Source organism: Vidua chalybeata, chromosome 6 (genome assembly GCF_026979565.1).
Source record: "Vidua chalybeata isolate OUT-0048 chromosome 6, bVidCha1 merged haplotype, whole genome shotgun sequence".
Taxonomy (NCBI): domain Eukaryota; kingdom Metazoa; phylum Chordata; class Aves; order Passeriformes; family Viduidae; genus Vidua; species Vidua chalybeata.
The window spans coordinates 37,481,685-37,505,607 of record NC_071535.1 but is presented as its reverse complement, the minus strand read 5'-3'; the positions used below and the strand labels follow the sequence as shown (position 1 = coordinate 37,505,607).

Genomic DNA, 23,923 nt, shown 5'->3' with positions numbered 1-23,923 from the left:
CCAGCTCTCTGTTGTCTGGTCTTCTGCTTGCTTGGTTTTCTCCTGATAGCATTATTTTTCCTTGTGTGTGTGAACCAAGTAAGTGAATTTGCCAGCCATTCACCAGAAGCAGTTTTTCAAAGTAGCTAGATGCCCAACTGGGAGGCTGATAAGCAAACTGTGTCTTCCTTCTCTCCTAAGAAATAAATTCATTGGATGAAGGTGTTGCTAAAAACTGCCTAAATAGAGCCTTCATATCCTCCTTGTTCTTTTTGCTAAGGTTTCTCTACTTCTGGCCCCATAAAGCAGTTCATGGCCTGCAACTTGTTATGTTTAAATTCAGGCCTACTCTTCTCCCTGTGTGGTCTATCACTACCCACTTTACTACTGACTACCATCCCCTTAAGGAACAGCAGTTTCCTATAGCAAGAGAAAGACAGGAGTTTCCTGAAGATTTGGGATCCAGAAAAACAGCATGCCAGCTCAAAATCTGCACTAAAAATTAACCTAGCATTGCTTACCAAGGAAAGCTGACAACACCCATAAAGACACAGAATAGTCATTCATGAAGTTTTATACCAAACTGTTGTAAAATTGTCCAGCAATGTTCATCACACACCTCTGTTTACAATTGTTTTCAACTTCAATAACATTAAAGCAATTTAGCCTGAACTTTTCTATTTTGGGTGATTTGGTATGGCTTTTCTAACAGTCAAAACATTTTGTGAGTGCTGAGGATGAGGCAATGCAGGAATTTGTGATTCTGACCATGCTCAAAAATGCTGGTAACTTTTTAAGCACTCTCTGCTACTAGGTATTGGAAGTGGGATCTGAAATTTGGGAAGAAGAGAGTCACATGGCAGACATGAGGTGGTTTTTTTTTTCACGTGAATGTGAATCAATTACATTTTTAAGAAAATATCTTTGAAATTTTTTAATCCCTGACATTTCCATGCCAGGTATTTTTTTTAATCTTGCAGTTTCCTCTTCTCTGGATATCTGAAAGTCTCAGGCAAAATGGTACTTTCCAAGCAGTGCTATTATGAACCATGTCAGGTCCTGCTTCAGCTGCATGAGTGGGAACTACCCTTCCAAATTAATAGATAAATATTTTTTTCCCCAGCCTTTCTTTCTGTTGCTGATTCTGGCCAAACAGGAGGGAAAAAATGGTGCCTGAACTGAATCCAGAGTTAACAAGGTGTTATCCTGGAGAGAGGCTGGGAGCTCACTGGGAATTTTACAGCAGAGGGGCTCGGACTTGGTGTGCAGGGGATTTGGGCCCAAGATCTACAGAGAGAATTAAATAGCCAGTCAAACAGGAGTACTGGGAATAAACCTTTACTGTAGGTCTGGGATCACTGAAATGAAAGCACACAAGAGATAGCTAGGAGGAGAAGGGAAGTGCAAGGAAGGGATTCGGACTTCATAATAAAAAAAAACCAAAACTAAACAACACACAGACACAGCAGCTGCTAGAAGAGAGATGGAAACAAGAAGCAGAGAGGAGTTCAGAAAGGAAATTACAACCAGAGGCATGAGACAGATAAAATGGCTTCCCAAATGGGAGGCTGAAGCAAAAGAAAGAGAGACCAAGTATACGAAAACAAGGAAGAAAGACACCGAGTGCCTACAATAACAGGTAAGACAGGACAGAAGGAGTAGAACCTGGAAACAACAAGACAAGAAGACTGAGATGGAGCCAGTGTCCTGGGAGCACAAAGACCAGGGATTCCTCCCTTGGGGAAATAGCTTCAGCACCTTCTAGCAAAGTGTGTGCTTGTTCTGTGTCTGTTATAGATCAGTGTAGCAAATGGCAACTTATTACTTCTGTCAGTCACCTGGATATCACAGGTGGTACAGATTTGCCTTCTAGACTGAACAGTCCCATCCTTACTCACAGTGATCGTCACTGTTCTGTTCTGCCACTCAGTTTTAAATTTGAAAATGTCATACAGAAAGGTTATATGAAGTAAAACAAGATAGAACTACTTGAAACAGACTGTAATAATTAATGCATGCATGACCTAACTACATCTTTCACTAAGTGCTCAACTTTTTCAAACATTACAGTATGTGAACATTTGAATATCAATTGGGTTTTGATGCTATTCTGGCTAGTGCTCAAAAAAAGTATCTTGCTTTCCATTCCCTTCTGCCATGTAAGATCCATTTTGCTTCAGAATTAAGGGCAAATACAGAAATTAGAGGTGTCAGGGAACAAGCATAAGGAACTGTATATCAGAGGAGGCAGAAGGTCTCAAATATCTCTGAAGAACCCCTTGGTCTGTGCTGCAGACAGGTCCACAGTAGAGTGCCCAGAGAAAAGAGCTATTCTGCACTAATTCACTGGCCATACTTTACATATTCATAACTAAAGAGAGACTAATCCATAGAGCTTCAGATGGTGTCAGACAAAATTATTAAATACAGTGCTAGCAGGCAGACCAATCCTACCCTAAAGGAATCATTCATGGCAAAGATGCGTATGGTGAACACGTGATAATACTGACACCAAAGGTAATCAGGAAATTAAAATAGAAAGAGAGTAGAGCAACATTTATAATATTCACTGTATAGACTTGGAGGTTTTTTTTTTTCTCCTTAAGTTTCATGTGAAACAGGCCTTCGTCAGGAATATGCAAAAAAAAAAGAATCCAGATTGGAGAAACTGAAAAAAAAACCCTTATGTTGTGCAAAATAACCAGCTACCAACACCATCTACATGGCTTGAGATTGACACTAGATGAGGGAGGAGAAATGCCTGAATAAAATTTGATTGCATTGAAATTCTTTAAATCTTCAATATTTCACTTCATTTGAAAATCAATATTGCACTGTATTTCTACATCTAAAACCATGAAAACTTTAGTGTAAAGCTCATTTGGGCAACAGTCTTTTTCTGAAATCATTGCATCAGTAATGTGGTAATGAAGGATCTCCAGCTGCCCAGGCTGCACTGATATAGATCCTAAACTGGCCAGCTCTATTGGCTAAACGGTGGGATTACCATCCCTTTGACTTACATGAGTGTTTTTTACAGTGGGAGTATGAAGTGCAGCTATGCTAATGCAGCTGTTTCCCTGCCGGGAGCACTTTGCCCCTGTGAGTATACTGGCTTGCTCAGATTGCTAAAAGGATTTTAGTACAGATGCTTGCTGTTCCCAAAACATAAGTACTGTTTGAGGCTGCACAGAAGTGCAGTCACATGGTGTGGGCTCGTGTTGAGCTGAGCTATGCATGTGCACAAAGATATGCACTTATGGCAGAATACTTCCTGAGCAAGCAGAGTTGCTTAAAAACAGCCCTGAAAAAAGGCAGGAATGAAAGTGACACTTCACAATAAAGATAGTAACAATTTCCTAAATCTATAGGGATAACCCTGGCTGCTGAGAGTGGAGCTCTTACCGGTTCTGAAGCACTGGCATTGGTAAGGTGATGAGAAACCAGTGGTCACTCCAGCTCCCTGCCCTTTCCCACATTGGCAAGGTGATTGGAGCTCCATTTATCTCTTCCCTGAGAAAGAAGGAGACTGTGCCATTGTAGCTACCGAAAACATGCACCGAAAATTGAATCTGTAACAGAGGAAGAAGAGGAAAAGAATGGTGATATGTGACAAAAGGAAAGGTAGTCACTTCTCCCCTCCCTGGGAATTTGGGACACCAAACCTCCAAGTCAGGGTCAAACTCTTTAATGACAGGAATCACTAAGCCCCACTCACTGATTGTATTTGACTCAGCACCATTACTAGCACAGAATTTTCTCAGGGAAGACCTGAACTGGCACTCCTGTTGGGCAGCTGTTCTTCAACCACTGATGACAATATCCACAGCCTCTGACACCATCTGGGTAAGAGGACTTGTTTTCTTGTTATTGCCTTTTCTGAGGAGAGAGCTGTCCTGCCCCAAATACCTTTGAAACAAGGACTGTCTCTAGAGGCAAGAAACCTCAGTCCATCTACCTGCCCCAACTCCTAGGCACCACCTGAATTGTAGCACCCCTAAGACAAGTGAACAACAAAATCAGCAGGCCAAAGAATGTCTTGAAGCAGGACTTTCTTTGCAGCAACCACTTCCAGTTTGCCACAGAGCAAGAGAAAGTTGTTATTTCTACCACTGCTGCAAATACTCAGCTGCCCTTAATGTTACAGAGAGCTCCAGTACTGGCAGGAAAGGGAGCACACATGGGTTCTGCAAAGAGCAACAACAGAAGTTCCTTGGTCCTGCCGTGTGGCCTCAAATCCTTGCCAGCAGAGGAGAGAATGGATCCAGATCTCCTGTGGCCTCTGCACAATAACCAACAGCTACTGCTTCTCCTCTCCTGGTTTTGTAAACTTATCTCAAATCACATATTATTTTGTTGTTTATGTTGTACCCAGCATATTTTACCTGGATTTATAAATAAATATAAATGCCAAAGTTACATTTCTGGCACCTGCACTGTATTTATTTTCCCAGCTCTAATTAGGAGGCATCAAAGCTTTCTCTTTTTCCCCTAGCAAGACTGGACTCCAGCTCAAACTTGCAGCTTAATTTTCCTAAGTGTTATGACTATAATATTATTTAATATTTTTGATTCCAGCTTCTCAGAGCTGCAAGGCAAGTTGTGTGATTTTATCAAGGCCAGGTTGCATTAACCTTATGAAATTCCTGAAGAATGTCATCAGAAGTTTATTATATTCATTTTTCTCTATTTCTGGAAAATCTAATGTATTCTAACTTCACAGTCCTGTTCTCAGTGAAACTATCAAGTTTATTAACTCCTGCCCAAGTACTGCAGAATTTATGAAGAAGAATCTCAGCAGCAGATATACTCAAAGACTCAATGGCCCAGCCAGCCAGCTCCCTTTTCTACAAACACTGGCTGCCCCATACAGTTTAGCTGTTGCCACCTCTCTGAGTTACCTCTCAGTAACTCTTCCTAACTGGTACAGCTAGGCTGGGGAGTTTTCCACAATGAGTAACTGATTTGGGGCTTCTGCTTTCACTTACTGGGGATGTACCTCTCATCTCCTTTCCAGTTCTGAACAAGTGGCCAGCTAGGCATTATAGCCAGCTCTTCTGCTTTCCAGTGTTGTGTAGAGTGTGCAGAGGGACAGGAGAACAGGCTAATTGTACCAATTGTGCCTACAGCCTGATGATTTACTCCACCAAGGTGCTAAAACACAGTGACACACCTGGTAGTCTTCAGTGGCAAGACTGGCTGGCAAGCTGGTACTGTAAGCCTTAGCCATTCCACTTGTCTGAGTGCTGTCTGCTCGCACATAGAGGAAGTGTCCTGTGAACACAAGAGTGAAAAAGACAAAATGAACTCACGCTGCTTTGTGTAATCACTTGAAACAATTTAACATCATTAATGTTAGTGCAGGTATGTAAGCACATGTAGGTGTAAGCAGGGCTTGAGAGCAAGTCTGTTGGTGAGGTTATAGTAAACACTCTGGTAGATTTCAGCAGTACAAAAGTCAACATCCCTTACTGGAATGTGAGTGGATAAACCTCAGATACCACTCAATATCTTCCCATACAGAGGTGCACACCAATCTACACCTAATTCCTACACTGTTAACATCAATGACTCTTACTGAGTAAAATACTGGGCTGGAAGAGTTTATTTGCAGTCTTTGTTTCCAGAGAGAGCTTACATAAGCTCTCAAGAGACAAACAGGACTCTTGTATGGAAACCCTTCATTTTGGCAGGGAACTCTGAGGCAAAACTCATGTGTGCTAAAACTTCTGACTTTCAGCCTGAACAGGTGAGGGTCTGGCCTCCCCCTTCTTATTTAGCAAGTTAACAGTTCTGCAGGTCTGTTGGGCAATTTTTACCTCGTGATGCAGCAGTTATCATATTGCTGCTGAACTACTCTGCAACTGCACAGCTCATAAGAGGAAGAAGGAGGGAAGAAGTATTCATTATACAATTTTTTAAAGGTGAAGGAGAATCCTTGTATCTGAGAGTTTTCTGTTAACTTTTTTGCAGAACTTGTTTAATATAAAGTTTTGAGTCATGTTCAAAGTTAATTTGAAGTTGTTACATTTCAAGTTGTTATAGATAATACTGATGCTGAAGTTCATTTGGCAATGATGCCAAAATTTTTAAACCAATTTAAATAAACTTAAGTTCAAGGCTATTGTTTTCATGCATGCACAGAGAGTGGGAGAGAGAACAATGAAGAACCTACCACCAGTGGCTTGCAAAGTAGACCCTACAAATGAGTCCTCTTGAATCATTTCAGAAAAGCCCTGAATAGACCAAGGAGATGCTGCAGTTCCGTTCAGTGTCCAGCCACACAGACCTTCTTCAAAAGAGCAGTGTGAACCCTCTGGGAGACTGTCTACAATCGAGAACATGAAAAAGTAGGAAAATAGGAGCAACTTGATTATGGAAGAACACAAACAATAACAAAAGTGAAAATCCATTTGGGTTGTCCAAGTTATCCAGCCTATGCTACACTGTCAAAATAGGTCTCATTTGTTTATTTCCAGAGTCACCATTAGAAAGCCAACACTTTGCTTCTGGAAACATTTGAGACTTTTTTTGTGCTGTCCTACTCTAAATACTGGGCAAAACTGCGGCCCCCATAATCTCAGGAATGGCAAATCACTGCCACATATTTGTAAAGGTCTTGCTACATATGAAATTGCAGACATCACAAAGTTTTGTGTCCATTTAAAGGAAGGCAAATCAACAGATTGTTTTAAATCACCACTGTACTTGGAACAAAGCTAAAATTTCTTCTCAGCACCACATATACTGTTAGGGGATTTTTCTGTCCTGATGTGCATGAACTCCTGAACTGGGATCTTGGAAGGACTCTTGATGATTAATACTTTCCCTGAAGGGAAGGTTAAATCTTGGGTCCAGAAGGGAATTCTCACCCAGCTGCAGGCATGTAAATAAGGTTTTGCCTTTCTCTGAAGTAGCAATAACTGTGAAGGGAAGGTCATTGAGCTCCTTACTGCAATACTTAAGAAACCAAATCAATTTTTAAAAATCCATTTTGTTCTATATAGGTTGAATTTTCAAAGAGAATCTTGGTATCCAATTAATGTAAATGTGACAAATTAATTCAGGAGGTGAAATACTGAATAAATCTAAAGATGGAATCAATTAAACTTATTTTGTATTCTAAATTATTTCTTCTAATAGAATGAAGGTTCCCATGAAGTGTCATGCCACATACTCACCACACCTCACTCCTTCCTCTTCTTTGGTAGGGCAATCACTGCTGAACTCACAGATTTGTAGGTGGCTGACACAGCCTCCATGAAAGCAGGGGAAGGTTGAGCCTTTGTCATATACAAAAAGGTCTTGATTTTCTTTATCTAATGGGGAAAAAAAAAAGATAACTAAATGCAGAGATGAGTTGACAGAATGTGTATGACCCTTCATGTGTATTAATTCTCACATGTAGGACCTTGTCCTTTGTATGATAAATCTTTGCTATTTTCATGCAGATTTCTATCCAGAATGAGATTCTTGGACCAAATTTCTTGCCCTTCTCTTTCTGATGTACTGCTTTTGCTGTGTTTGTTCTATCTTTAGATCATTTTGGGGTTTTTTTAATGAAGGGCCTTGCAGTTTCCCACTGTGATGTGTTCCTCAGTTCTGCAGACATGACTGTGCACTTGCCAGGCAGCTGTGACACGCTGCATGGCACCCTGCTCCTGGAGGCAGGGACACCCACTTATCTCCAGCCCTGATAGACACATTGCTATGCCTTGTTGAGGCTCAAGTTTAACCAGCACTTGGGCTGCTGACTCATTTCTGTGCCAGCTTCCAGCTGTGGCATCCAGCCCATGAGGTAGCTGCTTCCACAGCAAGCTGGCTTGCTATATGCAAATTTTATTCATGCACCCTAACTAGTCTAGTCAGCTCTAGTCTGGGAGTATTTGACTGACTTCAGAGGTACCCATCAGCCAGGCTGAACATGATTTTTAAGTCTGATATTTCCCAAAAGCATAGCTCTCAATGCACTCAGCCTGTCCTGTGGATGCATATGTGCCCAGGCGTATTATGGACCTGCTGCCCTTTAGCAGAGCTCAGCACAGAAGTTACATTGGCATGACTACTACTCTGAAAAAAACACAAAAGTTAGGGAACCAATTGCAGGAGAAAGAGAAAAGAACACCTCTGCAGCAATCCAGGTACACACTCTGAAATAATATTTTTTCATGATATTTTTTGTGCCAGATACATGCACCAGGTTATTTAGAGACTGACAGCACAGTGCTTCAGGCTGTATGCATCCCCTCAAAACTCTAGGACTGTCAAAAAAATTACATTAAAATATAGCATGTTAAATTAAAAGAATAATGACTAGAATTAAATCTGTAATGTGATCAAAAACATGCTCACAACAGTGTTTTCTTTTTACATTACATTCTAGGCTATTTCTACAGAGTCTGCAAAATGGAAACAATATCATTATATTAAGTCATGAAATTTAGGAACTGAAGATGATTATGTCCTCAACGTGAAGACTGCCTGTACTGAGAGACTCCTGCAATTCCAAGAAGCCTAGATTATATTAACATGGTTCTGCACTGCCTCTGAGCTCTGAGGATCATTTGCATGACAGTCAGAACAAAACTGTAAGCTCCAGGTAAAACTGAGGTCTTAGCTGAGCACTCAGTACTTTAGAGAAAATAATTACATTCTGATTATTTTCATTTAAGATAGAAATTCTCAGCCTAGCAGTAACAAACAGACCCCATCGGGGGCAGATAAATTTTTCTTTTCTTCATAGATTTGCTAGCTAAAGCCCAAGTATGGAAAAGGCTTTGGTTACACAGGGTAGACTGTTGTCCTCGATTATTTGAGAAAAATACTAAATGCTAAAATAATCTAGGTAAAGACTTTTCCCATCCTTGTTGTTGGATTCAGCATAAGTCCAGTTGTTTTTTTGTTTTTTTTCCCGTATAAAGATCAAACAAAGCAAAGCTCGAAAGCAGAGAGGATCACTAGAATTAGTTCTATAATTCTGAGTTACTCGTCTTTCTTCTAAGTCCTATCCTACCTCATCACCTTCATCCATTTTGGTGAGGATGCATTTGGTTATTCCAAACCTGTCTGTGTTGCAGCATACCATGAAAGCAGTTCCTGAGTTGCAAGGAGCCCACTGCCAGTACTCCAACCTCCTGTGCTCCACAGTTTGAATACACCAGGGTGATTTTGAAAGGTCTTTCTATTCGTCCAATCTGGGCCACCAGGTGTTTCCATTTCATCCTAGAGGACAAGAGAATGTTATCAGACATACACACAGCACATTGGATTCCATGGAGTCTCTAGCATAAAGATTCTTGCTCTAGCAAAGAGAAGTAATTGTATTCATGTGGGAAATGGATCAATGAATACAAATAGCAAGATAACAAATGGGTGTTAATATAAAACAAGTGATGTTCAGCCTAGCAAGCTCATGTAAGGTTATCTTTGCTGCAGAGCGTATTGTTAATGACAAAGAGATCCAACTATTCCCAATGATTCTTAAATAGGTCATAAATTATCACCAATTTTGGACAAATTACCCCAATATGTGCTTTCCACATACATAATTGTGTTCTGTTTGCTCTTGAAAGTACAGATTAACCAAGCACCTGCACTCTGGTACTCCTCAAGCCAGCACTGACATTGTCTGTTCTGGAAGTAAATGTCTGACCCTGAATGCTTCTTGTCTGTGTCAAGAATAAAATCCTTTATCTGTGTGCCATCTGATTTTCCATCTTAGCAAACCACAGTGCACCAGCAAAGCAAGGGATAGAAGAGAAGTGCTGTTCCAGGAAATGCAGATTACTTGTGCCATTTACATTTCACTACAGAACAAATGCCATAACCTGCAAATCTAGACTGCAAAGGTTTCTCAATTGTGCAGCATTGTGGCGGCAGTTTGGAGAAAGACAAATGGTCCCCTTCACCCTAATTTTAAAGATGGTTGTCAGACATCAAAAGCTAGAGAAAGATACCAAAAGGGAATTTTTGAAGTACCTCACTCAAATTAAGTCTGATGGAAGTCAAGGTATCCAGATATCATTTGAAAACTACAGCAAAATTCTTTATAATATTTCTACTTTATTTTTGCTTCCATAAACTGTTCTTATATCTTATGTTAACAAGACAGCAAAATACAGTTAAATATATGTGTTATTATTTTGTAAATGGATTGGAGCAAGGCTAGTGAGAAAGGAATCCTTGCTCTAAGCTCTTTTCTGAAAATAGTATCAGACAGAGATAACTTAACCTGCATTCTACACACTCCTGATGTTACTGAGGCCACTCTGGACAAGTGACCTAAGTGGTTGCCAGTGGAGTAATAAGAAGGCCAGGCCACAGTGTTAAGACATGTTGATCAGCTCTGCCCCTAGTATTACTTTTTCATTTAGGAAATGCCTTTAGCTGCAATTAAGTGGTCATGTAGCCTTTGTTCTACACCAGGAACACCTTAGAAGGCAACACCCAGATTACAAACACATCTCTTCTGGACTCAATATAAAAATCACAGAACCGTATTTGCAACTTGCAAAAAATCCAAACAACTTTAATTTTTTATCACCCTCTCTTGCAGTCTTCCCTCCACAAATCAATTATATAACTTTGTGTAATTTTTTACTATCCCTTCTATGGCATCCACACACCTTTCACTTTCACAATTGTACACACACATAAATACCCACAGATATTCTGAACTCATATGAAACCGAGTTACGAAGATGACCCTATTTCCTCTATTTCCTGTCCCATCATAATATATTCAATAGTTCATTATAATTTAATTCATCTTCAGAAAGGTACAGCCCTGAATTGCAACAGCACCATCTCTACTTCCCAGCATGGGTGAATAGCTGCTTTGCTTTCAATTTGTATTACAGTGCAGCTTCAGGAATATCCAGCACCTATAAATATATCTCATAAATATTCTTATAAATATATCCCCTCGCCACACTGTGGGACAACATCCAAGAGCATCCAGCACTGACCCAGAACTGAGTCACTTCTGCTACATGACACAACTTTGTTCATCACTCCATTGCATCCTGTTGACAACAAGAATGAATGAGCCATAATCAAATTGGTTCAATGAGCCAATAAGGGCAAGGACAATCTTTAAATCTTTCTAATTTAGCTGTTAGGGATAGTTCTAGTACCTCCACCAAGTTACAACCCACACTACAACTGAGACATCACAGTATTGCCAGTGTTAACACAACACTGAGTGCAGGAACCTGTGGCACACAGCCTTTGATTCACAGCTGGTACATTTAGCAGTAGCAACTGAAAAGCCCCACAGCTGAAAACAATGACTAGTTCAACTGCTGCACCTTAATCCTATACGCTTTATGAGCCAGCCACTTTGGAACTTGCTGTTATAGACTGGTACATCAAAGTAAAACTACTAGTCATCTAAGTCAATAAACCAAGTTCTGAAATGCCATGACTTAGGAAGACAGACTGTCCATTCTGCCATCTCTGCTGGGAGAGCTGCGGTATCTGGTGGAAGAACAAGACCACCATCTTAAGCCACTACTTCTGTGAATTGGCAGCTCTTGTGAGCCAGAGCATTAAGGTCCCACGAAACATCCCAGTTCTGCACTGAAATACGTCTGCTACTGAAATTTTCTCCATTTATAATATGGCAGAAAAAGCTGTCTAGCATCCAAAGGCTGCAAAAATGACAAATGGCTTTGCATCACGTAGAGTGCTTTTTTGTATGAAGTCTCTTCATCATCAAGGTATTCCCCTTCAGAGAAAGCCTTGCCCCCTCGATCCAACTGCAGCAAGAATTCTAATGCTGTAAATAATTACACCGCCTTTGCTTGGTCCCACCATTGAAACGGAAGCTAGTCAGAGACAATGTAATTTTCTTAATGGAATCAGGAATGAAGCCCAGTGTTGATCCAGCAGAAGATGGATCATTGCAGCAGGCTTCCAGATAAACCAAGCTTGGAAATAACTTTACTATTGATTTTATGTCAAACCAGATCTTAAGTATCGAGGCAATATTACTCTTCTTCTAAAAAGAGATGTTAAAATTCATCTGTATGCATGGAAGAATTATCAGGGTCTGACATAATTTTGAGAAATTTGCATGGATAGAAAGTTCGGTGCTGCAAGCTATCTAATGCTTAAGGCAAGAAAATTCAAGATTCACCCTGAAAACTTTTAATTCTAAATCTTCTTTTGTAGGGTATACTTTGGGTTTTCATTAGCCTCTCTATCTCCTCTGCTGAACAGGTGCTTTCCAACCTCTTCTTACCAATCCTTTCTATGATGTGATTTTCATAGCCAACAAAGGTAACTGATTGTTAATTTTAGGGAATATTTTATGTAAAGAATAACCATTTCTTCATTAGGACTGAAAAATGCAATAAAGCAGAACATGAAAACTGAAATATTTTCTAAATTAGGGGGTCCCACTGCATGGGTTTTTGCACAAAGCTGTGTATGCTAGATGCTTCTAGACTCAATCAGTGAACATAAAGATTAGAAGTCTTACTTTATTTTTATACACACAGGAAGCTGTTATCTGCAAGTCCTCACATACATCCAGTGCTAACCACTGGACTTAAAAGGAAATAGAGAGCACAAAACACATGTCTACCACTCCAGCCTTCACCAAACTCTTAGAGGGTTATTCTTTGACATAGTATCATTTTGGATGCAAGTTCAAGAGAGGCACAAGAGGCACTAAATGAATCATACTCTCAGCTTAGTGTTCAAGATTCATAGTCTTATATAGCAGCTGGACAGCCTCACCCTTTCTAGATACATTTTTTAATCAAAATGGCTCTGCTCATTGTTGTCAGCATGCATTTAGACATTATCTGAGAACACTTACCAGGCTACTCCCTTGTGAACTGTACAGTAGGAGAAGTTAAATAACTTTTGTGGATCAAAACAAACACGTTAATAGAAGTGTCAAAGACGGCAAGTTTCTTAAAGTGTCTCAGAAGATGGGGGAGCATTTTATTGCCACCACCCCTCCATAAAAAAGGGGGAAGACACAAAAAACTAAGCAATAAACAGTTTTGTGAGGTTGGCTAACTGAGAACCCATGTGTGCACATGGCCATGAACTTTTTGTTTTCTGATCTACTGAGAGTAATGTGTCCATTCCAGAATGAAAACAGAACAAAATCAGCTAGGCTTATTGACTACCAAAAGTGAAAATATTATCCCTGCCCCAAATTATGCTTTTTTATTTTCAATGAAGTGTGAGTACTTAGAGTTGAAAGAAACTAGCTTCTTACTGAAACAGTTTTGGCTAAGAACACTGAAATAATTGCGGTCCACAGCAAACACAAGCATGTGAAAATACTCAAAACCACATAGGACTCAAGAATTTTCAACTGTGGTTGATTCTGGGTCTCTGTGGTAAAGATGAAAAGGTGGGATAAGCAAAATAGTAAAAAAAAATAAGATAAAAAAGTTAAAAAAAAACAAAGTAAAAAACATATATTAGATGTGACCTGAATAAGCACCATAACCATAATCCTGAGGAAGTGAAAACGGTTTTCTGAGTTGAGTGCCAGACAAAGAAGGCTTGGCCTTGCAAGCAAGGCTACAGGCTCCTGATGTTTGAGCTTTACTGACATAATGAGAAATGAAATTTTATATATATTTTTGTAAATACCTAGAATCTCAAACACTTCACTCCCTGAGCAGTTCTCTTTCTAATGGTAATGTCTCAGAACAACCATGATCTATAGGTGTGGTATTTAAAAATAAACATCGTAACTTTGTGACTTTGCCCTACTTGTTCAGAGAACATGGTACCAAAAGTCCATCTGTTTCTTTTTCTTTCATTAAGGCTTTTGTGTGAAAAAGTAGTGGCAGCTTCAATAGTACCAATTTAATGGTAAGTCCTACTAGTTGGTGAGGTGAGCAGGAGAGAAACGTTTTTTTTACATATGACATATATATAAGCTTTTGGGAACTGAGGAGCTGATGGATCCTGAAGGAGAGAACACTATCAGGAGAATACTTCTAGGTCCACAAAGAGGAGAGTTCACTGAAGTAGTCTGGTGCAGCTGGAGTTTATGATGAAGTATAGCTTGGTCATGGAATTGAGAGGGACCCAAGCAGGATTTCCTGGAGTGTCTGATTATCTGAAAAAAGTGCCACCTAGCCTTTTTTTATGTCCAAGTTTCCACTTTGATCTGAAGACATTTTTCAGTGGTTACACGAGGTATTACACATAGGCATCTATCTCAAGGTCATCTGCTTCTTGTCCCCCGTGGTGCAGCAGTGTTCGGTCAAGACAGAAAAGCTTGTAGAACTCCTACTCCCTGTAGAAAGTCCCCGTAAAGAGGGAACACTTCAGGGTAGTCTCTCCTTAACAACCCATGTTGTTAAAATCTTAATCAGCGAGTGAATACTCATTTCAGGCTACCTGCCTAGCAAGAAACAGGTCAATCACTGTGTTAGAAATAAATTCTGTTCTGCCTGCATGGTCAAGTTTTTTTAATTGTACCAAGATTTTAAAGTTCCCCTGTAATGAGGGAGGAAAGGAAGGGTATTTGATAGTTCCTAACTTTGTTTTATCTCTTTTCTATCCTCATTTCTATCTTGATTTCAAACAGGACTTGGTCTCCTTCCCTGTTTAAAATCTTAAGAGTAAATTCTCTGAGCTTACCAGTGCTTCATTTCATTCAGTAAGAAAAAGTAATACCAGTATCTGTGCCAACTTAAAGTAAAGCTAACTTCATTCTAATTAATCTAAGTGCCATCACTTTTAGAGAGATTATAATCTTGCCTTCACATAGAATTTTTTGCAGTGCTCAAATGAGCTGCTAAACAACATCTATGATTCGTTCCAGAGACGCTGCAGTGATTACCAGCAAAGCCTGGTCTGACCAGTAAGGGTATTTTATGAGTTTACATTGTGGAATGGAGCTGCAGCTGCAGAGGCCTGTCAAATATTCAAAAAGCAGCAAGGCCAGCTTTGAGTAGGTAAAAAAAGGATATTAGAAATTAATCCCAGAAAGTGCAACAGATTCCTAGTGAAATTAGCAAGAAAATGGGGAAGAAATAGTCAGGAAGGAACTGAGCAATAGCTGAAAATGAGAGAGAAAGAGGGAGAGAGAGATCTTAAAAAAAAAAAAAAAAAAAAAAGGTTTTTTAGTCAAACTCTGCTATCTTTGGCTGACAGGGACTCTTCGCTACAGATCTCCATGGCAGCCTGGAGACTGCCAAAGAATTCAAAGAAAACAAGAACTGGGATCTATTGCTTAAGTTCTCCCTGGGATTGTTAGGTCAGGTGATGGAAATAAAAAACTCTGTTATGTGTCTGACCCAGGTTCTTACAAGTTGGACTGCAGCAAAGGAAAAACAAGCACATGGAAAATGGAAAAATTAGAAGACACATGGACTTTTCTCTTTCTTTTCCTGTTGTGATTTGTTCCCTTTACCCATTTCTCTTCCTTACTGCATTCTGCTACACACAGGAATAAAGAAGTAAAATGCTGGCAAAATCAAAGGGAATATAGGACAAGATCTGGGGTTGTTACACCTTCTTTTGTTTTCCTTCACCTCTTCTTACCTCAGTTTTCTCTCTCCCTGAACTCTACAAATGGAGCAGAAGTGGATGCTCCTGAACCTACCAGAAGGGAGAACATTATTAAAGAGGTAAAATTAACCCCACCTCAAAATAAGAATTGGGACCCATTTAGCATCAATAGGACCCACTGAATCCATAGAGATACCAGTCATGTTACCAAGGCAGTTTTTGGACTGAATGCATTTTACAGCTGCAGTCCTAGAATCAGTGAAAAAATTAATAATTCTTCACCCTTCTAAATGTGAGGGAAGAAGAGTAAGATCTAAGCTAGTGTGTTCTTTGCAAAGGGGACACACAAAACCCGTGTCTATTGCAGGCATCCTGTCAGGAGGCTATGTGCTTCAGTCCTGAAAGTCATACCTTTATTTTCTGCTGTAATAGCAGCAATGAAGGCAAAAGACATTGATAAACAGCAGCCTGGAGGAACTCCACTCTACCTTGCAATTCAAAGGCTCAACAGTTGAAAACTGATTGTCTTACCCGGCATTCTCCTCATGGCCAGCTCTCAGAGAAGTTACTGTATTTTTGTTTGTCTCAGCATATCTGATTTCAACTGTGAATCTCTGAAGAAGAGGAACAGCGTCCTGTGAACATATGGCCAGCTCCAGCACGCAAGAATCCAAGCTCCCAGGCAGGATGGGGCTTTGCAGGCTGAACTCACATCTATCTGGGAGTCTACTGGTGTTCAGGAGGAAAATGTACCCTGTGAAGAGAAAAGAAACCACAAGAAAACAAGAGACACACAGCATGGATGGAAGAGATATAATAAGAAGAAAATGGAGAAGGAGTTTGAAGAAAAGCGTCATGAGAATAAAGGAAGAGCTATGCACAAAAAAAAAAAAAAAAAAAAAGAGAGGATAAAGTAAAAATTAAGGGTTTAAATAAAGAAATGATAGAAGAAATGAGAAGAGAAGAAACGAAAAAAGACATGAAGACATGTCCAACAGAACAAAAGCCAAGGACTTTGCCAGTCAGACAGCAGACAAGTGGAGCCAGCTCTGGCTGATTGAATTTCCAAAGAAAGATGCAGTCTCTGTAAGTAAAAGCAGCTTATCCCAAAATGGGGAGATAGAAACTGAGTATATAAAGGATATCATATCCTGTTTAGAGGATACATCCATACACAACCAAGGCAGCACACATGCATTACATGGTCATTTCTTATTGACTCCTGGGCACTGACTGTGCCTTTGGGAGCCCTGCAGCAGAACCAGCACATGGTGGCACTTATAGTGACATGGGCCTGAGGCATCAGCCTGCTGACTCCTGCTGCAGCCAGAGCTGGGTGAAAGCAGGCGTCCATTCGAGGGGAACTGTAGCTCTGCCTACCTTCAACATCTCCCTTGGAGGAGCTGTTTTCCAGAAGCATCTGCTGCCTCTCCTGGGATGCCAGGACACCAATGGAAGATAACACCCAGTCTGGTTTTCCAAAACTGTCTGTGGACGTCACCCATGAACAGCTTGAGCCGATGACACAAGAGATTTCTGTTGTGAGGAACCAAAGGTTTCAGTGAGTCCTATCCCAGCTCAAGGGGCACATGAGTGACCAAATGTACAGTGTATGGGGGCTATATCTCCCAAGAAATAGAAGAATTGAAGAGAAAAAGGAAATTTTGTCTTGGGCTATAGCAACAGAATCTCTCCCAGAGCAGGTCAAGGAACATGTAAGAATTAAAAAATAACCTGAAAATTCTTGGCAGAATGTAAGTCAAATTCCTCCCTCTGGTATCAACAATGAATTTATATCAGTTGAAGGTCTAGACCACAAGTGCTCAAAGTCCCAAATGAGAATAATACCAATAATATCAACAAGGATACTGAAACTATATGGATTTAGCATTTTGGCAGAAAGAAAGAACTGATACTCTAAGGGCAACCCTCTCCTAGCAATAGAAAGAGCTTGAGAGGGTCTCAAGCAAAATAGATGAGCAATGCAAGCTTTACACAATTTTTTATTTTTGTCTTTTGTAACAGTTTTACTTTCCTCTAGCAGGATAGATAAGAATACCTTCTTAACAAACTCCAGAGTTTGCTCACAGTACTAAAAACACTAGATCATCTTGGCCAGAATTTTTCATAATCAGCATATTATAAACCAGACAAGAAGTAATTCACTGTTCTCTCATCAATTTAATATAAACTCCCTGAAGGGATGTTAGCTGCACAAAGCTCTCCCACACAGAGTGGAGCTGAATAGAGCTGATATTAATTTGCATGATATTTTATTTTCAGTAGTAATAATAATATTACAGTAATAACTGGAGTGTCCCCAAGCCAAGTAAGAAATATTAAGAGACTAAACATTCATATTTAGGATCCCGATGTTCAGAGGGTATTCAAACCTTGCAAACATGAATGACACAAAGTTAGCCCTTTTGTAGTCCTATTCCTGTGGAGGAGAACAGGCAGGTGGGAAGGACAGAATTAAGGTCAGGGATATAACAAGGAAGTGTTATATCAAACAAAAATATGGCAAAAAATGGTATGGCAAAAATAAAAACATAAGAGCCTCCAGAAGATTGCCTATATTTCAACTAAACTTTCAGACAAAGGAGAAAAGGAAGCATCTTTTGAATGTGACAGCAAAAGCAGACTAACTTTCTCCTAATTATTGAAGTTAATTCTAACTTCATTTTTATAAAACAACATCCAGTGAGCAGGGGAAGAATAAACACAGATGTTACAGAGCTGCACATAACTTTGGGTTGGCATAGACTGTGGTCTCCCACCCAAACACTTCTCCTCCCTTGCTTTGGACAGTCCCCAACTCTTTCTGGCCTGCTTATACTGGGTTTGCTCCTTGCTCAAACTGACACCTGGGCCAGCCATCCAAATACCTTCATCAAATGCATACGGCTTAGGAAAGGCCTGGGCAGTGTTCAGCCCATCATTTTTACATGGAAGCCGCAAGTAGATGAACTGGCAAATTGTGTATGTGTGTGTGTATGCAATGCCAGATACCAGCAGCACACTGGAATGAGGACTCCAGCCACTCTCCTGGCTCTGTGGGATCTAAGGAAAAATGACCGTGCACAGTTCTGGGCTATGGTTTGATGATCCAATAAAAAAACTTTAGGGATCTCAATAGCTCAGAAATTCCATAGATATGTGAGACAAAGCAGAGTCCTGACCCAAACCTGCTGTGCTGTTTCAAATTTATTGAGGTTTGACAGGTTAACTCAGTACCTACAGAGTTACTGTTAGTAGAAATAGTATTTTTATCAGATAATTTTTTTCAGTTGGTAAAACCCAGAAAGCAAGTTCTCTCACAAGAGGATAACAGTGAAAGAGACCAAAGTGAAAGCCCAGAAAAGAAAATTTTCCTTTTTCAAGTAGACAGTTACTTAAAACTATTGTTTATGACAAAATCATTTCATCAAACCTTACTAATACCTCAGCTTGCAGTGGCAAGGACTGTACCAATGCAGACTTACTTAGCCCTTTGAGTGTGTCTCACGTGACAAGGTGGCTCACAGCTGAGATAGGTGAACACAACTTTTCCCTTGAAAAGCACCTAATTCCCATCTCTCTGGGCTTTATAATGCCTGTCTGCCACAACCTGAGGCCAAAGAAATCTGAATACCTGCAAGAGTCTGAAACTGATCAGGAAAGTTTTTGGCATCCAGTAGAAAAAAAAGACTGTTTTCTCTGGGAAGAGATTATATGCATTGCATTGTGCTGGGTCAACAATAATCTGGTTTTTAGCACAAATTACAGAGTAAGAGAACTGGCTACATTTGTGGTTACAGCGAAAGAGAACAGTGAAAACTGAAACCTCTAACACTACTATGTATCACCTTACAGGTGTTTCATATCCAGCTTTGCTTATGAACTTGGAGAACCTCAAATACAAGTCAGCAAAAAGGAAGAACATGACAAAATAAAATAAAAAAACCATATAATAGAGAAATAGACCTGTATTATTACAATCAGCAAAGAACATATTTTAAGATATTACAAAAATGCTCCAAAGAAGATTGGATTGAAAAAAAGCTCAGAGACAGTCCAGGGTATGTCAGAAAGGACTTTAAAGAATTAGATACCCTCTGGAAAATATTACTGTAAGGAACATTCCTCTGGCAAGGCTAGGTCACCTTGCCACTCCCTGGGAAGAATGCGTGGCTTTTCTAACACCCAGGGGCCTTTCTTCATTGTTTAGCATCTTCATTAACAACTTGAACAAGGAGACAGAGAGCACCCTCAGCAAGTTCACAGAGGTTACAAAAGAGAGAAGCAGCTGACACACCACAGGGCTGGGCTGCCATGCAGAGCAGCCTCAACAGGCTGGGGATAGGAACCCCTTGAAGGAAAAGCCAAGTCCTGCACCTCGGGGGTATAACCCCGTGCACCAGCACGTGCTGGGGGCTGACTGGCTGGAAAGCAGCCGAAGAGAAGGGCTTTGGGAGCGCGGTGAACAACAAGATCTCTGTGAGCAAGCAATGCACCCTTGCAACAGAGGCATCCAACAGCTTTCTGGGCAGCATTAGGAAGAGCATTGCCAGTAGATCAGAGAGGTGATCCTTCCTCTCTATTCAGCACTGGTGATACCACAGCTGGAGTACTGTGCTCTGCTCTGGGCTCCTTAATGCAAGAGACATACTGACCTACAGGAACAAGTCCAGCACAGGTCCTGACTGAGGGGCTGGAGCATCTTGCATAAGAGGAGAGGTTGGCACAGCTGGGATTGTTAGGTCTGTAGAAGAGTACAGTCAGGGGGATTTTATCAATGTCTATGAACACTTTGATGACAGGGAACAAAGTGGAAGCTAGGCATTCTTAGTAGTGTCCACTGACAGGACAAGAGGCAGTGAACACAAGTTAATAAACCTCATAGCTCACTTGGTTTTCACAATGCCTTGAAAATAAAAGTCCATTTGGAAAAAAGCTTCATTCAGTATCAAAATAGATAGTTTGTTCTATAGTAGTGTGAAAGCAGCTTCACTAATTAGCTTTTATTTCAAGAACTCCCAATCCCAAATCTGGTGGATTTCAGTGTGCTGATGGAAATTATTTTATTTTTCCTTCCTTTTTCTTTCTTTTCCCTCTTCCTGCTTCCTCTTGAGGATTTTTTTTTGTTGTTGTTTGTTTTGTTTATTGATGAGGGGGGGCAGTAAATTTCTTCTGTGGAGGGTTGTTTGGGGTTATTTGTGGTTTGGTTTGCTTGCTATGTTTTGGGTCTGGGATTTTTTTTGTTTTGTTTTGTTTAATACAGAAATAAGGAATTCCCTCCAGTTTACACTGGCCTTTCTGAGTCATTGCTCTAGTTCCAGTCAGAAATACAATGCCATAACTTCCTGGTAAGAGGTGCTTGTAGCTGCCAGCACCTCTTACACCTACATTCTGAAGGAGAAATAAGGAGGATGTAAGGAAGAGGACTTGTGGTACCTGGTGTAGAAGGCTGATGCAATGAAACCATCTTATTTTTTATCAGGGAGAGCTTCTGAGTTGGATTTAGTGAAGAAGAATTTTCTTCATGTGATCCAGAGCAGAAGACAACAGCTATAACAAAATAAAAAGAGGAAGGGATGTGTTTGATGTTGCTTTACAAAACTCTGCTCCCATATCACAAAGCAGGAGCATATATATAACAAAGCCCTGCTACATCACTCTCACCTTTGTTGCGATGCATTGGTGCAGTACCATCCTGATGTCTCCAGAACAATTCATACCAACAACAGCTATTTTATTTATTTAACCTGTGCATGTGAAAATACACAGGTCCGGAACTAAGCATGCAGTACTTTGTATCTAAGATTGTCCCTGGTCTTTTCTAGAAGTCATAAAAAAGTTGGCAAAAGCAAACACATTTGTTGTCAAAAGGTGTTCAGAGGCAGCAAGATGCAAAATGAATTGCTTTCAAACCTCGGCCATTTGGGTTATGGGTTCAGCAATATAAAAATGTCAAATCATGTCAGAGGGGACAGGAATTGTATTCACATTAATTGCAGTTGAGACAAGGATGTACAGACATGCCATTGATAACATCTTTTCAGCAGAGGTAATTTGAACAATAATACTATGAAAACTTACATCAGTATCTATAAAAAGGAAAACCCCTCAAATTTGAACATATCTTCATATGCACTCATGATTGCATATAATTTTTCAGCAATACCTGGTCTGATTTTGAATTGCTGTAACAATTTTAATGTTAGTATATATGACAGTGCATCACACAGTGAGTAAAATACTGTGAAATGTTCCGTAGCATGAAACATCTTCATCTTTTACTATGTTACTAAAGACAGTAATTCAAGGGGTTCCAAGGAAGAGTAATTTTAGAACAAAACAGCATTATGCTGCAGGAGACACATGCTATACTGATGACAGATTTGGGGTCTCCACAGATCAATTGTCAAACACTATATTTTTTTCCTGCCTCTGTTTCCAAATATTTAGGGACATTAATATTGAAAAAGTTGATTTTGCACTGCATGTAAGACACAGGCACTGCCCTGATAAGCAAGGTATCTTCAACAACAGGATGAAATCCTCAAAAAAAAAATGGGAATTATGTCACCAGAGTTTAGCCAGCCTTATGGAAGTGTTGTCTTATGAAAAATCCATGCTAACAAACAATCATATATTGCAAACAAAACTATTTCATTACATTAAAAGAAATTCTGCTATGTAAAGGGCTTTTGACAACTGAAGCCTGCTCCTCCCAACTTATGTTGTGTCTTTTGAGATATTGCTCAGTTCTCTATCTCCCAATCTTCGCTCAGCACTGCTATAGTTTCAGTGTTTACTTCCTTTAGGGTTTTCTGTAAAGTCTGTTCCACCCACTCATCTCCTCACACACTCCAAGCTGCTTGTATTCTTTGGAAATAGCCTGAGTATCATGAGACCCACAAACATAGTACAGTCATAGCAGAAGTTCTGCTAGAGACATTTTTCCTGATACAACTAAAACAAAATATTTGGCGCAGTCACACCTCACCCCCCTCCCCTACAAACACCTTTGGGATGTTCCTCTTGTTTTTCATTAACAAGCACAAGGTCCAGTGTCATATTACCAGCAACGGAGCTCTAAGCTACTTGAAACATGAATTTATTCCCTTAGTGTGGAAAATACCTCCATTGCCTTTGGTGATGGCTGAGACAGATAAGATACAAAACAAGGGTAGCACCCTACTCAATTTGGCAAAAAACTGCAAGAGTTCATTCTAATGTGTGTAACAACCATATTCACCTGTCCTGGGGAGATGCCACTTACCTAACTGGATATCTGAGAGGAAGGAAGGGCGGTATTACAGCCAAGTTCACTGACAAGGTATACTTGGACAGAAGACCCTAGACTCAGTGACAGACAAGGAATTCATTCATATGCACCCACAGAAATAGATCCCCATTCATTCATTTCATCAGAGCAAAGAATTTCTGACTATGGCTGAGCAGAAGACTCACAGTGGCAGTTTAGCAGCCTCTAGTCAAACTTATGCTCTTACTTTACCTCTCAATTATTTTTCTTTCTCATTTTTTCAATTTCTTCAATTAAATTGAAAAATCTAGCATACATAGTCACTAAGATGCTTCTGATAATCCCACATCATGTCCTCTCACACATATTTGCATGTAATTTTTGTATGACATAAATTTCAGCATGAAAAAAATAATAATGACAATTACTTTTCACATCCATGATTTCTCTATCTTGATCAGCAAAAGTAAATTGTTTAAGTGAAGAGAAATATAAGGTGGAGAGGAAGGAGATTTGTGATTTTAAGCAAAGTCTGTAATTAAGGAACACAAAGTGATCATGAAGAAACAGTGTAACATATTCAACTGTCACAGGCAAAAGATGGAATCTTTTAACAGCACAGAACAAATCCATCTCTTTTTCAGTAAAATGAGAAACCTCCAGTACTGAGAAGGTAATTCCATTTATTTCACTGTCTTACAGAAAAAAAAAAGCAATAAGATCCCTGCAGGGGTGATTTTTCTCCTGCATCCCGCTGTTACCTTGCAGAAGAGAAGAAAATTACAGAAAATACTTACAGAACTCCTGATGGGAAATCAATTCTAGATCAGCAAAGACATCTTTCTGACAAATCAGATTTGCTAATATCAAAATAGCAACTCAATATTTCTCACTATTCCTCTGAGAAGATAAACTAATGTACAGACTAATAGCTGTCAGGAAGTCACACTAAACCTGAAGAAGACTCTTTGTTTGCTACCTGTTCAAGTATTTTTCAATGATCTTAAAACTTCCACTTTCACTAGATAAGTTCATAAGTATTTATAGCCTAAAGTTGTTAACCTTGCTCTTTGAAAATATCACTGGGATCTCCTGCTGCTTGCTATTAAACTCTCTTATTCTTTGCTCACTAGTTGGTTAAGCCCCAAGTCCCTTGGTTTCTTCATCACTCTTGTACTCTGTCTAGACAGATTGCAA

General features: G+C 39.8%; 1 protein-coding gene across 1 annotated transcript in view; it reads right to left on the bottom strand.

Annotated features, from left to right (window-relative positions):
- LTK (leukocyte receptor tyrosine kinase) overlaps window positions 1-21,154 on the bottom strand; it is a 50,307-nt gene extending 29,153 nt beyond the window's left edge. The window contains exons 1-9 of the mRNA XM_053945852.1: window positions 21,139-21,154; window positions 20,911-21,024; window positions 16,855-17,010; window positions 16,006-16,228; window positions 9,062-9,201; window positions 7,161-7,298; window positions 6,155-6,307; window positions 5,153-5,253; window positions 3,385-3,551 (exon numbers count right to left, since the gene is read on the bottom strand). Of these exons, the coding sequence (XP_053801827.1) occupies window positions 3,385-3,551; window positions 5,153-5,253; window positions 6,155-6,307; window positions 7,161-7,298; window positions 9,062-9,201; window positions 16,006-16,228; window positions 16,855-17,010; window positions 20,911-21,024; window positions 21,139-21,154 (1,208 nt within the window). The remainder of the gene's footprint in view (window positions 1-3,384; window positions 3,552-5,152; window positions 5,254-6,154; window positions 6,308-7,160; window positions 7,299-9,061; window positions 9,202-16,005; window positions 16,229-16,854; window positions 17,011-20,910; window positions 21,025-21,138) is intronic.
- Between the last annotated feature and the right edge of the window lie 2,769 nt (window positions 21,155-23,923).